The 13,006-nt window shown below is 47.1% G+C and overlaps 1 protein-coding gene and 1 pseudogene across 1 annotated transcript in view; both read left to right on the top strand.

The window, feature by feature from the left end:
* Window positions 1-3,421, top strand: part of CDH11 (cadherin 11) — a 136,005-nt gene extending 132,584 nt beyond the window's left edge. The window contains exons 12-13 of the mRNA XM_028501686.1: window positions 582-833; window positions 2,096-3,421. Of these exons, the coding sequence (XP_028357487.1) occupies window positions 582-833; window positions 2,096-2,592 (749 nt within the window). The 3' untranslated portion in view covers window positions 2,593-3,421. The remainder of the gene's footprint in view (window positions 1-581; window positions 834-2,095) is intronic.
* Window positions 3,422-6,306: 2,885 nt separating this feature from the next.
* Window positions 6,307-6,723, top strand: LOC114488457 (annotated as a pseudogene).
* Window positions 6,724-13,006: the final 6,283 nt, after the last annotated feature.

Raw genomic sequence — 13,006 nt, 5'->3', positions numbered from 1 at the left:
CATAAGACATTTCCTCTTAAAGAAGATATTTTCCTTTAGGACTCGTGATTGGATTCATAGTTTGGGCAAGGTTGGAAGGTGGACAGGAAATCTCTGAAAAAAAAACAAACAAACAAAACCTGGCCCAAGGCTTGTCATGAAGTAGGGAACGTGCAAAGGAGGACAAGAAGGGTTTGTTGTTCTTTTTCACACGCTCCTATGTGTTTATCCACATCCAGCACTAACACGGAGCATGTGATCGAAGCCCAGGCTTGCTGGTATTTGGCAAAATGGACAACACCCTAATGGAAAACGGTGGGGTTGTCTTGCCAGTGAAGGCGTTGTGTGTCCACCAGATAAAAAAGAGCCAGTCTCTGAGTTTTGTTCCAAAATGCAGAGAGGTGATTCTGTGACCCTGTGACACCCACTGACTGCAGTTTCTAAGGACGCCTGGACTAAAGACCAGGTGGGGAAGACCCTGTTTGCTAACCTGGCGTGCACCAGGGCCCCCTCAGATCCGCCAGGCCAAACGCAAACATGTCCAGGCTGCAATTCGAACGGTCCCACTCTGAGAGCACTCCCTGTCTCCCCTCTTCCCACAGACAACACCGCAGGGGTGTACGCCCGGCGCGGGGGCTTCAGCCGGCAGAAGCAAGATTTGTACCTCCTGCCCATCGTGATCAGCGACGGTGGCATCCCGCCCATGAGCAGCACCAACACCCTCACCATCAAGGTGTGTGGGTGCGACGTGAACGGGGGGCTGCTGTCCTGCAATGCCGAGGCCTACATCCTGAACGCCGGCCTGAGCACGGGGGCGCTGATCGCCATCCTGGCCTGCATCGTCATCCTCCTGGGTAAGGGACCCCCCCCCCCCCCCCCCCGGGCACCTGCAGGATGGGCCCTTGTAGATGCCCATTTTAGAGATATGGGTACTTCTCACGGCCGGGCTAGTTACCAGAACTAGGCTGTATGTACTGTGGGTAAAATGTGAGGGACAGAGATACTTCCTGCTCTCATGCATTTTATGGAATGGGGGTGGTTGCAGGGGCAGGCAACTTACGGAGCAGTTAGAGCAGAGTTGGGGAAAGGGTTGATGAGCGGGAAAGTGAGAGGCGGTGGTCCAGGCAAGCATGTTGTCGAGAGCAAGGCGCAGAGGCAGGGCCCTGCTGGGTGAGCCGCGGGGGCCGGCTCCAGTCGGGGCAGGCGCAAGCACTCGCCCCTGCCTCTCAGTGATGGTGGCCCAGAGGGGCTCTCAGACCACTTGCCAAGTTCAGCCGCCAAAGTTTTGCCCGGCATTGCCGAGCATGTGGGGAGTGCTCTAAGGGAACGCCGCAGAAGCCCCCTGTGAGGAGGCGAGAGATAAAGAAGAAAGCCTTGTCTGAAATGTCCTTGTAAGTCGCTCTGCGCACTCATCCCAGATTGCCTGAGCTTAGTGTGGGATCCCTTCCAGGAGAGGGGGAGACGGAACGGCTTCATCTGGAGTCCCAGCTGATGCTATTTTTCTATATTCAAACAGAGAAGAGAAGATTTGTCTCTCGGGGTCTTCATAAACTTTCCCTCTTCTTTATGGTGGTTTGAAGGGGGTCCAGGCATGCTCATGGTGACACTGCTTATTAAGACAGAGGAGGTCAAGGCTGACCCCGCCCCCAGGGCTCTGGGCAGGAGCTGGCCGTCCCCTCCTATAGAAAGGTAGGACCCGAGGTCACTGAGTGTGCTTATTCGTGACCCCGGGGAGGCGGCTGTCTTCCTTTGCCCAGAGGAACTGCCGTCTACCATTTTTAAGAGGCTGCAGGCCGCATTTTTAGAATCTTCCTAATTCCCAGGAAGGTGAGTTCCAAATAGCATCAGCTGCATTTGTAAAAAGCTCAAAATAGCCCCGAGGTGCCAGTCTGTGTGGATGTAGTATCGTCCTGGCAGCATTCCGCAGCGGCGGAGGCAGGTGGAGGGCCATTCCACGCCCCGCTGGGGATTCCAGGTGACGCTCTCAGGTCCTAGAGCCGCCCCGGTCCTGACGCGCGCATGCGCCCTGTGCCTGACGCCAGCAGGCCTCCCCCTGGAGGGGAGTCCGGGAATACTGGGCTTAACCTGTTCCCCCTCTCCTTTCCTGCCCTGGCAGTCATCGTAGTCTTGTTTGTGACCCTGAGGAGGCAAAAGAAAGAACCGCTCATCGTCTTTGAAGAGGAAGACGTCCGAGAGAACATCATTACCTACGACGATGAAGGGGGTGGGGAGGAAGACACCGAAGCCTTCGACATCGCCACCCTGCAGAACCCGGACGGCATCAACGGATTTATCCCTCGCAAAGACATCAAACCCGAGTACCAGTACCTGCCGCGGCCCGGGCTGCGGCCAGCGCCCAACAGCGTGGACGTGGACGACTTCATCAACACGAGAATACAGGAGGCGGATAACGACCCGACCGCCCCTCCGTATGACTCCATCCAAATCTACGGCTACGAAGGCCGGGGCTCGGTGGCCGGGTCCCTGAGCTCCTTAGAGTCTGCCACCACAGATTCAGACTTGGACTACGACTACCTACAGAACTGGGGACCTCGTTTTAAGAAACTGGCAGACTTGTACGGTTCCAAAGACACTTTTGATGACGACTCTTAACAATAACGATACAAATTTGGCCTTAAGAACTGTGTCTGGCGTTCTGAAGAATCTAGAAGATATGTAAACAGGTATTTTTTTAAATCAAGGAAAGGCTCATTTCGAACAAGCAAAGTTTTACAGAGAGGATACATTTACTAAACCTGCAAGGACATCAAAGTGGTAAGTACTGGGAGGTACCGTTTCTCGCGGAAAGGCAAATATTGAAGTTTATCGGCTTCGCTGGAGGAAAACCACTTGGCATACAAAGTATTTAAGTGAAGGAAAAGTCTAACGGTGAACTTACAATGAAGGGAAATTGTTTCTGTGTTACGAACATCTGAGTCCTTCTTTCTTCTTCTTTTTTTTTAATTTGTCAAAGAAGCTTCCACAAAATTAGAAAGGACAACAGTTCCGAGCTGTAATTTCGCCTTAAACTATGGACACTCTATATGTAGTGCATTTTTAAACTTGAAATATATAATATCCAGCCAGCTTACACCCATGCGATGTATGTACAATACAATGTACAATTCTGTCTCTTGAGCATCGATCTTGTTACTGCTGATTCTTGTAAATCTTTTTGCTTCTCCTTTCATCTTAAACTAATACGTGCCAGATATAACTGTCTTGTTGCGGTGAGAGGCGCCCTATTTCTATGTCATTTTTAATGTATCTATTTGTACAATTTTAAAGTTCTTATTTTAGTATACATACAAATATCAGTATTCTGACATGTAAGAAATGTTACGGCATCACACTTATATTTTATGAACATTGTACTGTTGCTTTAATATGAGCTTCAATATAAGAAGCAACCTTTGAAATAAAAAAAAAGATTCTTTTTTAATTCTGGGCTTGGTTCTTAACATTGGAAAAATTGTTTCTTATGACCCATTTATATTTCTAATTCAAGATATTGTGGTCTTTTAGTAGCCCTATTTATGAACTGTTACTAGTCTGCTGCTTTTATTGTTTATTTAAAATCCAGTCTGTTTTGCCAATGTGTTTTCAGATAAGATTCTGTAACATTGTGTAAAGCTCTCTTGTACATTCTCAGTGTTGGCTTCCTGGCTCCTCTTCGCACACATCTGAGAAAGTGGGATGCTGAAGATCCAGCCCAGTCTATGAGTTTGCAACACTTGTTATATGATACGCATTTATCTTGTCTATCAGTAATTCAGTGGTTATGAGAGATGAGTCCGCGAGGGAATGAAATCATCAGAACTCTCAAGTTCAAGATGTAGATTGTACGCCCCACACTGAGCATCTGGGGGTTGGGAGTCTGGAGAGTCAAAAACATAAATTGGCCATGGGTAGGTATCAGACCTCCAATGTTATTCTATTCTTCCTTACTTTCATCTTGCCAGGTGATCATAGTGACTCTGACAGTTAAAACTGCTTACTTTTTCTCCGGAATTTAACTTCTCTTAAAATGAGGCAGAGTTTTACATTTCGATAAAAGAAAGAGCAATTCATTTCCACACCTTTGTTTTCCAATATGCTTTGGGCCCTAAGCCCAGAATGAGGGCAGGGACCATGGTGGATGCTGAGGGTCAGTGCCATTTGATGCGTTTGATGTGTGAGAACACCCGCAGTCTCCCGCAGTCCCCTCCAGCTGCCTGGGGACGGGGACTTTCTCGGAAAGGACATTTCCCCTGCTCAGTTGGGTCAAAGGTCAAAATGTAGCAATACTCGGGGACAGACCACACCACGTCCTACAGCCAGTGCTTCCCCCAGACACAGGGCACACGCCTTCTCTTGGATTGCAGACACTTTTTAGACTGATGTGTTTTCTTTATGGCGGAAATTTCTTTTAAGCATTTCCTGATATCTTGCTACATACTATTTTTATGACTGAGTCAAAATGCATACAAAGAAAAATGTTCCTGTGAAAGCGCTCACTTCCACTTTACTTTGCATTGAAATCAAATTGTCTGAACACGCCAGTGGGATAAATTCTGTGGACAGTGTCACTTCGGAATCTTTCATTTCAGTGAAGGATTGCACATTCTCAATGCTTCCGTAATTGCAGGTTTTGTTCATTTTTTATATAGTTTTTGTAATCCAAAGAATATTTTGCTAGATTTGCACAGCTCTCCAATTGAATTTGAAATGAAGAAATAACTCAAAAGGAGTATGAATAGCACTTAAACAAGTATACAGCTATAAGTAACCCTGTCACCGTGGATGATCCTTTTTCTATAAATGTATTTGGATTAGATTTGACAAATATGTTTTCACATTTTTATGTTTAAATTTTTTTTAAAAAAAGGCTGTCTACTTTCAATAGTCAAAAATACTTGTTTTTCTTTCTATCTTCTCTCTCTTTTTTATTTTAAGCCTCTATTGTTCATAGAACCCTCTTAGAAGCTTGGAAATAAAATGTCTTTTCTGACTAGTGGAGTCCTTTTTCATTTGGAACATATTGCCTTAAAAATGATCTTAGTTTAAGTGGTCCTTCCTCATTTCAATATAAAGTAATCACTGCTTTATGACAGCAATTCAACTTAAAGGAGCACTGCTCTGTTCTTGTCCTTGAATAATGGTGATTGCTTGTCACCATTGCATTCATCATTCATCCATTCATTCATTCATCAAAATCTTATTTCACAGACCCTGTGCTAATTACCTAAGGATGCAGAATGAATCCGGCTACCTTCCTTGAGATCTTTCAATCTTCTAAAACCTGTCCCAAAAGATCTATACTGTTGTCTTATAATCACCTATTTACCTCTATAGTTACCCGCCTCCCCGGACAACGTAATAACAGGTATTTCCTCTTTGGGATTGAAGGAACAAAAGTTACAACAGGAGATGGAGAGACGTTGACTGTGAATGCAGGGCAGGCCAATTGCCGCAGTTCCTGGAGAGATCTTGCATTGAGCTAAATTATACCCCCCGGGCCATTACTACTGGGAATGGTGGGAAGGTAGGAGAGCAGCTTATCCACATCCCTTGGAGAAACTTATTAAAAATACACATGATGCCCAGAGAGTGTCACTCTGGTTGTCAGGTGGAACCTGGTCAGGAGTGTTGGAAACTGCTCCTGGGTAATTGTGCAGCACCCTTCACAACTTTGAGAACCTCTGTAGGGCAGTGAGGAATGAGCTAGAGTCTCTGAGCAGAAGAGTGGCCAAGTCTACCTGGCAGGCAGCATGGAGGACAGACTGGAAGCATATGAACCTAGAGGCAATGCAGTGGGGGTCTAATGGAAGTGAAAATGCAATACAAGGGGAGAGTAACATAGTTCAGTGAGCCGACGATGGAAAAGAGGCCAGGCTTCTCTATGCCTGCACTGCCGTCAGACCAAAGCAGCCTCGTAGCGGCTGCCGACCTCCCAACCTCTCCTCCCAGAGAAGCCGGGGGGGGGACAGGAACACACAACTCAGATTCCGCGGCTCCACAACTGACACCCCACAGCTCTGTGTAAATCCCAGCTCTCTTACTTCATTGCTGTACCTGACCAGGGCCCTGCCAACCTCTCCAGAGTCATCTTACTTCAGTCTCCCCTCCGAGCCCTGTGCCCAAGGCACACGGCTGTCTGTTGGGTCCTCATGCAGTTAAAACTCGGCCCCTTTTCCATCCAAAGTGGGTCACCCTTTGTTGGTTTCTCCTGTATCAGTCACCACTCTTTAAACTTACTTTGCTTTTTGACTTTTACCGTGTCTGTGGGTCTGACGGCCTCACCAGAAGGTACGCTTCAAGAGGCAGGGATCAGCTTTCTCCCACAATACCTCGCGCTCTTGCTTTCCCAAGGGGGGCCCAGCCAAATGGCTCCCGCAAACAAAGGTGGCGAGAAGAAGAAGGGCCGTTCGGCCATCCACGAGGAAGTGACCAGAGATTAATACACCATCGAAATCCACAAGCTCCCCCAGGGACTGGGTTTCAAGAAGCATGCCCCTCAGGCACTCAGAGAGATGCAGAAGTTTACCATGAAGGAGACGGGAATCCAGACGTTGGCGCCGACACCAGGCTCAGCACAGCTGTCAGGGCTGAAGGAGTAAGGAATGTCCCTACCACATCCGGGTGCGGTTGCCCAGAAAAGGCGATGAGGACGAAGATTTACCAAACGAGCTCCAAACATTGGTCACCTCTGTACCTGTCACCACTGTGAAGAATCTACACACAGTTCATGTGGATGAGAACTAGCTGCTGATTGCCGAATAAAGTTATAAAATGGCCCCCCAAAAAGCACAAGAGGCAGGGATCTTGTTGTACACCCAGTTCTTTACATGGTGCCTGAAACCCAACAGGTGCACAGTTGAAGCTCCTAGAATGAATGATGGCAGGATTATCAGGATTTGATGACTGATCAGAGGGTTTCAGTGGGGTTTTTAGGCTTCCTTAGCTGAGATATTGAGTGCATGGTGATCTCGGTACCTGGGACTGTGAATTTGAATGGAGAAGTGGTTTTGGTGGAAGGAAGGTGAATGAAGTTTGGATCGGGTGTGTACACTGGGGGCGCCCAAGGGACAGCGAGTCTGAGCTGCTGGGCAGCTCGGCAGAAACGGGGGTTTGCTGCTCGCTCACGACAGAAGGGGGACCGGGCTTGTGGAGTAGGCGGCGTCAGATGGCGGTTGAAGTCTCAGGAGTGACTGTGTTTCCGCTTGGGTTCTGCTGCTCACCCCCAACCGTAAGCGAGTGTTTCAGTGGAGAAGTAAGTGCCTCCGGGTTTGAAGACTAGCACTGAATTTAATTTTATTAATCAGCATAATTAGTAAGCATAAACCTTATCCTTGTATGTCAAATGCATTGAAAAATAAGGAGGGAATGTAATTAATGCACTGATGCTTTTCTTCAACTGGTGAGACTTCTTTGAGCTCCTACTGTGTAGGAGAGAATGTATTGTATACGAAACACTGACCTCATTCTTCTGACAAGAATGAGTGTGTGTTACATTCCCCGTTACCCTGAAGGACACTGTGGACCAGTAAGGCCAAGCAGCCCCCAGAAGCATCCCCAGAATCCCACATCCCCAAACGTGGTCAAGGGCCCTACGCTTTAAACTTAGATGAAAGAGCCAACAGCAATGCGTATCCTTCACAGTCAGTGATTTCACTGAGGCGCTGGCAGTAAGAACTCGGGATGGACGTTGCCCAGCCTCTGTGGGTTCAGTTTATTTTCTGAGTGGCCGTTCACAGAGCTGGACGACGAGATCTAATCACACATCTGAGTGCCCAGCCCGCCCTCCACGTCCAAGGCAACACACGGGACAGGACTGTGCCTGGTTTCTGCTGGGGTCTGCATCTTTCCACAACACGCAAGTTGACAATCAAATACAAAAGAAACTGATGAGGCATTTTATAGCTCTTTGTATTATGTTTCATGGAGACAAAGTTTGATGTTTCATTTTCTTTACGGGATTTAAATTGTGTTTTTAAAAACAAAATGTGGTCAATGGCGGGAGACTCTGGGGTCCCAATGGCTGGGGAGTCAGAACTGATTTTGCATCCTGCAGGCTCACTCATCTAGTCATTTTTTACGACGAGAGGCTACCATCTTCTTAAAAGGGCCTTCTTCACTCCAGGTGTTGTTATACATTTTAAACATGATTCATAGTTCTCTGTCACTTGAATCGGGTGACTGCCATTACTTGGTCATCTCTCACAGGCTCACACACAAAACACTAGTCTAAGGTCCGCCCTGTGAGGAGCTCAAATCTTCAGCTCAAGAGTGAAAGCAGCACACCCCTTGTTGGGCATCACATTCAATACATCCCTATGTATGGAGCCTGGCTCTGGTACTTAGTCGCTGTGTGACTTTGGACCCGTGCCTTGATCGCTCTGAACTTCCTTTTCCACAAACGTTCAATGCAAATAACAGTTCCTACGCTGCTAGCAGTGGTAAGGAATAGATGAGCTCGTGTTTCTAGAGCCACTGACAGTTCCTAGGAAGGCGAACCACGTGACATAAGATAAAAATGATACTGTCCGTGCCTATATTCTGTTCCCAGCCCAGGATGCAGAACAAACGTAAGGGAAGAATTTACTACCTCCTGACTCCCTCTTCCTCTTCCAGTCTCATCGGTTCACCATCCCATTTCTCTCTCCTGAGCCAACAGTAGAAGACGACAGCACATGGTAGCTTAGTTTCAGGGAACTGCTAATGGCAGTTTCCTGCAACCAAAACATTTTTCTTTTTAAATAAAACTAATGATCAGATCAATGAATTCACTGACATGCACTATGATATGTAGAATAACAGTGGCACGGCAACAGGTAACATAATTGAGTCAGCCACCTCAGGAAAACCCCAGTTTCATTTGTCTGCCAACAGAAAGAGCTCTGTTCCACCCAATTGGTTCTGAGACACAGGTTGTATCCTCATTTGCATCTACTCCCGCCAATCAGAACTGCACGATTTAGATACCTTATTTACATAAAGTGGACCTAATGGGGAGCCTGGACAGGAACTTTCACTAGAAAAGGCAGCTCCCCTTGGTCTCGATGGAACAAGAGTTCAGGTTGCTACCTGAGTCTGTGTCTCCTGGGCTGCAGCTCCTCCTGTTCAAATAAATGCTCTGTATTCTTTATTGCAGCCTGAGATTAATTTTGATTTACACTTTGTCAAGAACTGCACAGACGCTGACATTTCTAATATAAGGAATTTTAGATTTGATATATCTTTGCTCATTTGTTGAAACAATGGTGCTCCTTTTATAAACATAATTCTTTGAAAATATTTAGATTTGAAGACAGACATATAATTTCATTAGAATGCTTTTTAAATAACATTTCTGATGAGTGTAATTTAACCACATTTTTGCTTCATTTAGCACTCAGGAAATTGGAAATTATTTTATGCTATGATAATTTTCTTTCTTTTCTTTTTCAAGCACTAACTGGGATGTGAAAGAAATAGTAGTGCTTGGAAATATAATTTTCAAATTTCTTTCTCTCATGAATCAGTGAAGAGGTCCATGCGACGGTGCAGACCTCACAGACCCGATCAGCCCTCCTGGGCAGCACGCACCTCTCCTTTTTTCCTCTGTGGGATCCAACATGGAGTCAGAGCAGAGGAAACACTCGGAGCAGGAATATAGGTATAATAGATAAAAGATAAATATATTCTTCATTTCATGTTCCATGTTGTAGAGTATTCCAAACTACCAGAGATGCATGGGAATGCCTCTGGCTTCCTTACCTCGCTCCCCACCCCCAGGCTGTGACGGTATCTTTATAACGCTCTGCATCGAGATTTGATGGGATTGGACATTCCTCCCTGGATGTTCCCCTAATACACACTCAGATCCAGCTGGACCCCAATGCACTAGGCAGACTGGAGTGCCATCAGATGATCTGACTTGCTGGCTCTGGACAGTCTGCTTAATTCCTGTGAGCGTCCTTTGCTTCATCTGTGCAGCGGCACAGGCAACCTCCGCCTGGCACTCCCCCAAGAATTCTAGAAGAGATTGATCTAGAACAGGAAAACAACTAAATCTATAACTTGCCGCACAAATGAATGATTTTACTGTTGTTTTTGCTGTTTCTCTGGGCTTTTTCCTGCTGTAAACTGGATCTTTCTAGCATCTGCAAATAATTCCGAAGAGAACCTCAGATCCAAAGAAAATTTAAGGAAATCTCTGGCTTCCTTCGCCTCTTGGAAGACTTTGCTCCCGTAGCTGCCAGGCAGGCTTTAAGCTGCCTCTCGGGGGTGGGTCCTGCAGCCCGCCGTGTCAGGGCGGCAGCTCCAGCGGTCCTCACAGCCTAGCCCCTTGACTCACTGCAGTCTCATCGCCAGCACGGAAACTTCCAGGCCTAGGCTAGGAGGAGTCTTCATTCAGGAGACTATTGTTTTTCAAGTGTGGAAAGTGTATTTCTGCCTCTTTGGTGGTCGGAAGAAATGGTTTTCAGTGACACCGAATAATAACACATTTTCCAGGGCAAACCTTTGTCCTTCTTCAATTACCAAGCAGGTAATCTGCACCCAATTCTCCCTCCGTCTGCAATCCATTTCACTGCTAAGGTGGCCCCTAGTCCCTGCCGGCCATATTGTTCTCTGTCATTCTTCACGGACAGACGAGGCCTGTCTCCTGGGGCCGCACTGTAACCAGGCTCCCCTGAGCTCCCTGTTCCAGCAGGCTCCAACTCAGCCTTCCCTCTCGGTCTGTGCGGCAGCCAGTTTGAGCGCGAGTCCTGCCAAGTCCGTTTACTGAAAATCCCCACCCTTGGCATCTCTCTGGCCTCTTATCTTAATCACCCTGGCTGGCCTGCCTTCTGCAAGACTTCTGTCAGGGCAATGTAGCAAGAATCCCCTGACCACCGACATTTCCTCTGAGTAATTCTGCATCCTCTGACTCCCACCTGCTCCTGGGATGTAAATCCCCACTGGTCCTCCTTGGGGTTGGAGTTGTGTCCCACCTCTCTCCTCAGCTGGAACACCCGCTGTAGAAGAGCCACATGACTGTAAAGCGTGCCTTGCCCACCATCTTTAACAAGGGCCGTGAATGACGTTTTCTTTAACAAGAGCACCTATCACGTTCTGATTCTCTTCTCTTTTCAATTTATTTTCAGTAAATCTATTTTTCACTATGTATTCCACTTTTTCACTACGTATTTCAGAGCCTGGTGTACCTGCTATAGATGTTCGTTAAATAAATTTTGATCAGTTACTGGTGTTGGTAAAGTTTTTATTGCTCTCTCCAATTGGGTAAGGCCTAGTGTGGGACTGTACGTCTAGTTCGTGTAAACTCTCATTTTGGAAAAGAAAATAAGGCCACACAATTAAAGTCTTCAGCAGCAAATGTCTAGTTAGAATTTAATACAATGGTTTTCTTCCCAGGTATTTATCTGTGCAGTTTTCTTCACTATCATGGAGAGTTTTCCACTCATAGTAATAACATAATGATTCCTTTTAAAATTATGATATTGCAACTTATAATAAGGAATAAATATTTGGTCTTCTTCCCCTTTCCAGAAGAGTTCCTAAAACTCTTGGTGACAAGAGCGATGGAGGTGTCTTGCTGTGTTAATACGATGACCACTGACTGCGGGGGCCACGTGTGTGCACGGGGCTGGTTGCTGACCGATATGTAGGGGGCGGGGCTGGAGGTTGCACGTATCACCAGCAGCCAGTGATTTACCAATCACGCCTGTGCAAGGAAGCCTCCAAGGAAACCCCAAAGGCTGGCCTGCTCTAGCTTCTGGGTTGGTGGGCGTGTCCAGATGTCGGGGGAGTGGGTGGCTCACACAGACAGAGCATGGCATCCCCACGATCCTTCCCTGTCTGCATCTCTTCCATCTCCCTGTTCCTGAGTTACACCCTTTTATAACAAACCAGTAGGTAGTAAATAAGATGTTCCTGAGTTCTGTGAGCTGCTCTAGCACAGGAATCAAACCGCAGAAGGGCACTGCAACCCCTGATCTGCTATTCCCAGGGAGAGAGAGGCACAGGAGACAAGCGGGATTTGGACTGGCAGGGGCAGGTTTGTAGAACGGAGCCTTTACCCTGTGGGATATGGTGGCACCTTCAGGTCCGAGTCCTGTCAGAACTGAGCGGCACACCCAGCTGGTGTCCCGCAATCATTCGTTGGTGGGGAAATCCCCGCCCCTCCCCCACACTGGAGTTGGGTATAGAAACCTTTAAAAATACATCTGTTTAGATTTTTAAAAAAGGATCTATTTAAAGATAAGTTAGTAGTAGTATATAAATAGTACGTGTGTCAGGCAAATACGTTGATTTGGCTGAGTGTGTGGGGGAGGGGGGTGGTGCTGAAGTCCGTGGTGCCCTAGGGGTGTGGGCAGCGTGGGTGGTGCCCGAAGAGCCCGTTTAGGGGTGAGAGAACGGAAGTCCCAGAAGACGAGTTAACTTGCTTCAAGAACCAGGGGACCAAGAAGAGGCTCTAGAACGAAAATGCAAGTCTCCTACTTGTGACCCAACTCTCGGTTCTAGGACACTTGAACTCCAGAGAGTCCAAGAACAGCCAGCGAGGCAGTTCTCACTTGAACAGGTGTTATTTTTTCCTGCCCAGATGTAGGAACGCCTTTCCCTTCGTGTGCACGATCGCTCTATTTAAATGCCGCCTCCTCGGAAAGGCCTTTGTGGACCACGTTACATAAAACAACACCGCTTCTCTCCGAGTGTCCGTCTAGTCCCTTAACTCCCTTCTTTCTTTTCCTGCCCCCGCCACTACCTGACATTTTCACTGACACTGTGCATTTGATTTTTGTTCATGCCCCCTTGTGCACCAAAAAGGGGCCACATTCTAGATCTGACAAGCTCAGGGGAGGCCTGCCTGGTGGGCCCTACAAACTCAGAGACTGAAAGGAACCCCAGAGGATGGTCTGAAATTAAAACTTTCTAACTCAAAGCAGTTCACAAAGGTCAATCTTTACTGTCACTGAGCCTGTCTATCATATTTTTGCATCTTTGATGACATACTTTGGAATGTTGGGGTAATTTCCTTTTTCCAGAGCCCTCAGGGCACAACCTC

The sequence above is a fragment of the Phyllostomus discolor genome, chromosome 12, assembly GCF_004126475.2.
Source record: "Phyllostomus discolor isolate MPI-MPIP mPhyDis1 chromosome 12, mPhyDis1.pri.v3, whole genome shotgun sequence".
Lineage (NCBI taxonomy): Eukaryota > Metazoa > Chordata > Mammalia > Chiroptera > Phyllostomidae > Phyllostomus > Phyllostomus discolor.
This window is presented reverse-complemented; position numbering and strand designations above follow the sequence as displayed.